Here is a 1772-nt window from a genome sequence, read left to right on the forward strand (position 1 = left end):
TTGTATATATATTTGCACCATGTTTTAAAATGAAGCTTCTCCCAAAGGATAATGTGATTCTTCCGTTCTCGGACTCAAAATCCTCATTTCTCTCATTTACTTCCATAGTCTCCAAGGCTTGTTCATACTTTTCGAACAAAATCCATTAAATTGGTCGTCTGATTGATATGATCTTTAAAGAAACCGTTAACTCCCTCACTACGACCAAGTAGTGTTCAAACCAAAGAAAGAATGTAGTTCGATTGTACCGCAGTACCCATGCCTCCACGATCTTCATATAGCCCCGGTGAGCCAAGAATTTTCACTTAACTTGTACTTTTCTATCAATGTGTCCCACCTTTTCTTGAAATCCCCAATTCTGATAGTAAAGCATAGACATTCTTTGACCGCTCTTTTGAAACTTGACTTTTTATAGTACAAGTGGCCTAACTTTTCACCAAAATTCTTTTTTATATGCCAATAGCATAGCCTATGGCGTGTAGTAGGGAAAACTTTAGGAACTGCAGCTCTCATAGCTAGATCTGAGTCAGTAATAAACGAAACTGGATCCTTTCCCCCCATTGCATTTTTCCAAGTCTGAAATAGCCATATAAAACTTTCTTCCGTCTCATCCTGTAACAATCCACATCCAAATTGGATTGTTTGAAAGTGGTGATTCACACCAGTGAATGGTGCAAATGGCATATTATACTTGTTAGTCTTGTAAGTGGTATCAAACGAGACTACATCTCCAAACTGTTCATATGACATACGCGACCTAGCATCAACCCAAAAAAATTCTTGCTCTCCCTTCGTATCACATTGTATCCGCGAGAATAAAAAACGAGGATTCTCAACTTGTCTTCTTTGAAAATGGTTAAAGGCCCACTGAGCATCCCCAACATCAAGTTTTTGCCTTATGTCACGAAGATGGTTCCAACACCTACGGTCATTAAAACCAATCACATCACCTCCAAAAATATCTTTGACTTTGTTTATTTGTAGGTTTGCATCACGAAAACGTTCCACCATTCCCTTCATTGCATCAGGCATGCTTCGGTTTGATTTGAGGAGCATTCTTTTTGAGGGCGAGACAAAAGTGTGATTGTGTTCATCACAAAATTGGCCAACCTCCCACATCATTGTAGTTCGACCAAGTTTAACATACATTTGAGCTTTGCATTCCCCTATCTGGGTTGACGTATTCAAACGCGGTCTGTCCACATCTTCATTTATTTTTTTCTTGTGAGACCCAAAATGTAAGCAAGCAAAAGAGACATTTGTCACTCTGTCACAATGTCTCCAACCTTTGTTAGAGGATCTTGTAACGGTAGAAAAACCTTTACTTATAGCATACCTCTCGTAATACTGTTTAGCTTCATCACTTGAACCAAAAGTCATCCCAACATAGGGTGTCTCTATGACATCATTGGATTTCCCATTTTCTTCGACTCCAACATAGTGCCCGGTAACCTCAAACTCATCCACATGTGACTCTTCCATTTTTCACAGCACCTAAAACAATGATATAAGTGCATTATTAAATTGAATTCATTACTAAGAAGAAAGTGACCAACTTTTGACAAGATTTACAGAAATAATTAAAAACAAAATGAGTAAGTAGATACCCAAAAAACCAATCAAAACAAAATTTTAACCAAGTTACTCTCTTTCAATTAGAGGAAGTGTTTCAAGAAAAGCAAACCTTTTTGTCATTGAATGTCGTATCGGTCGTGGAGGGGAGAAAAATCTAGTTTGTTAAGATTTTTTTTCTTGTTGTTTGATCTAAAAGA

At 37.5% G+C, this 1772-nt stretch overlaps 1 protein-coding gene across 1 annotated transcript; it reads right to left on the reverse strand.

The window, feature by feature from the left end:
* Positions 1-273: 273 nt before the first annotated feature.
* LOC147510344 (protein FAR1-RELATED SEQUENCE 5-like) lies at positions 274-1482 on the reverse strand. The gene has a single exon (XM_086598098.1). It carries the CDS (start codon positions 1480-1482, stop codon positions 274-276), a length of 1209 nt encoding a protein of 402 aa, XP_086454224.1.
* Between the last annotated feature and the right edge of the window lie 290 nt (positions 1483-1772).

The sequence above is a fragment of the Coptis chinensis genome, chromosome 3, assembly GCF_015680905.1.
Source record: "Coptis chinensis isolate HL-2020 chromosome 3, ASM1568090v1, whole genome shotgun sequence".
NCBI lineage: Eukaryota > Viridiplantae > Streptophyta > Magnoliopsida > Ranunculales > Ranunculaceae > Coptis > Coptis chinensis.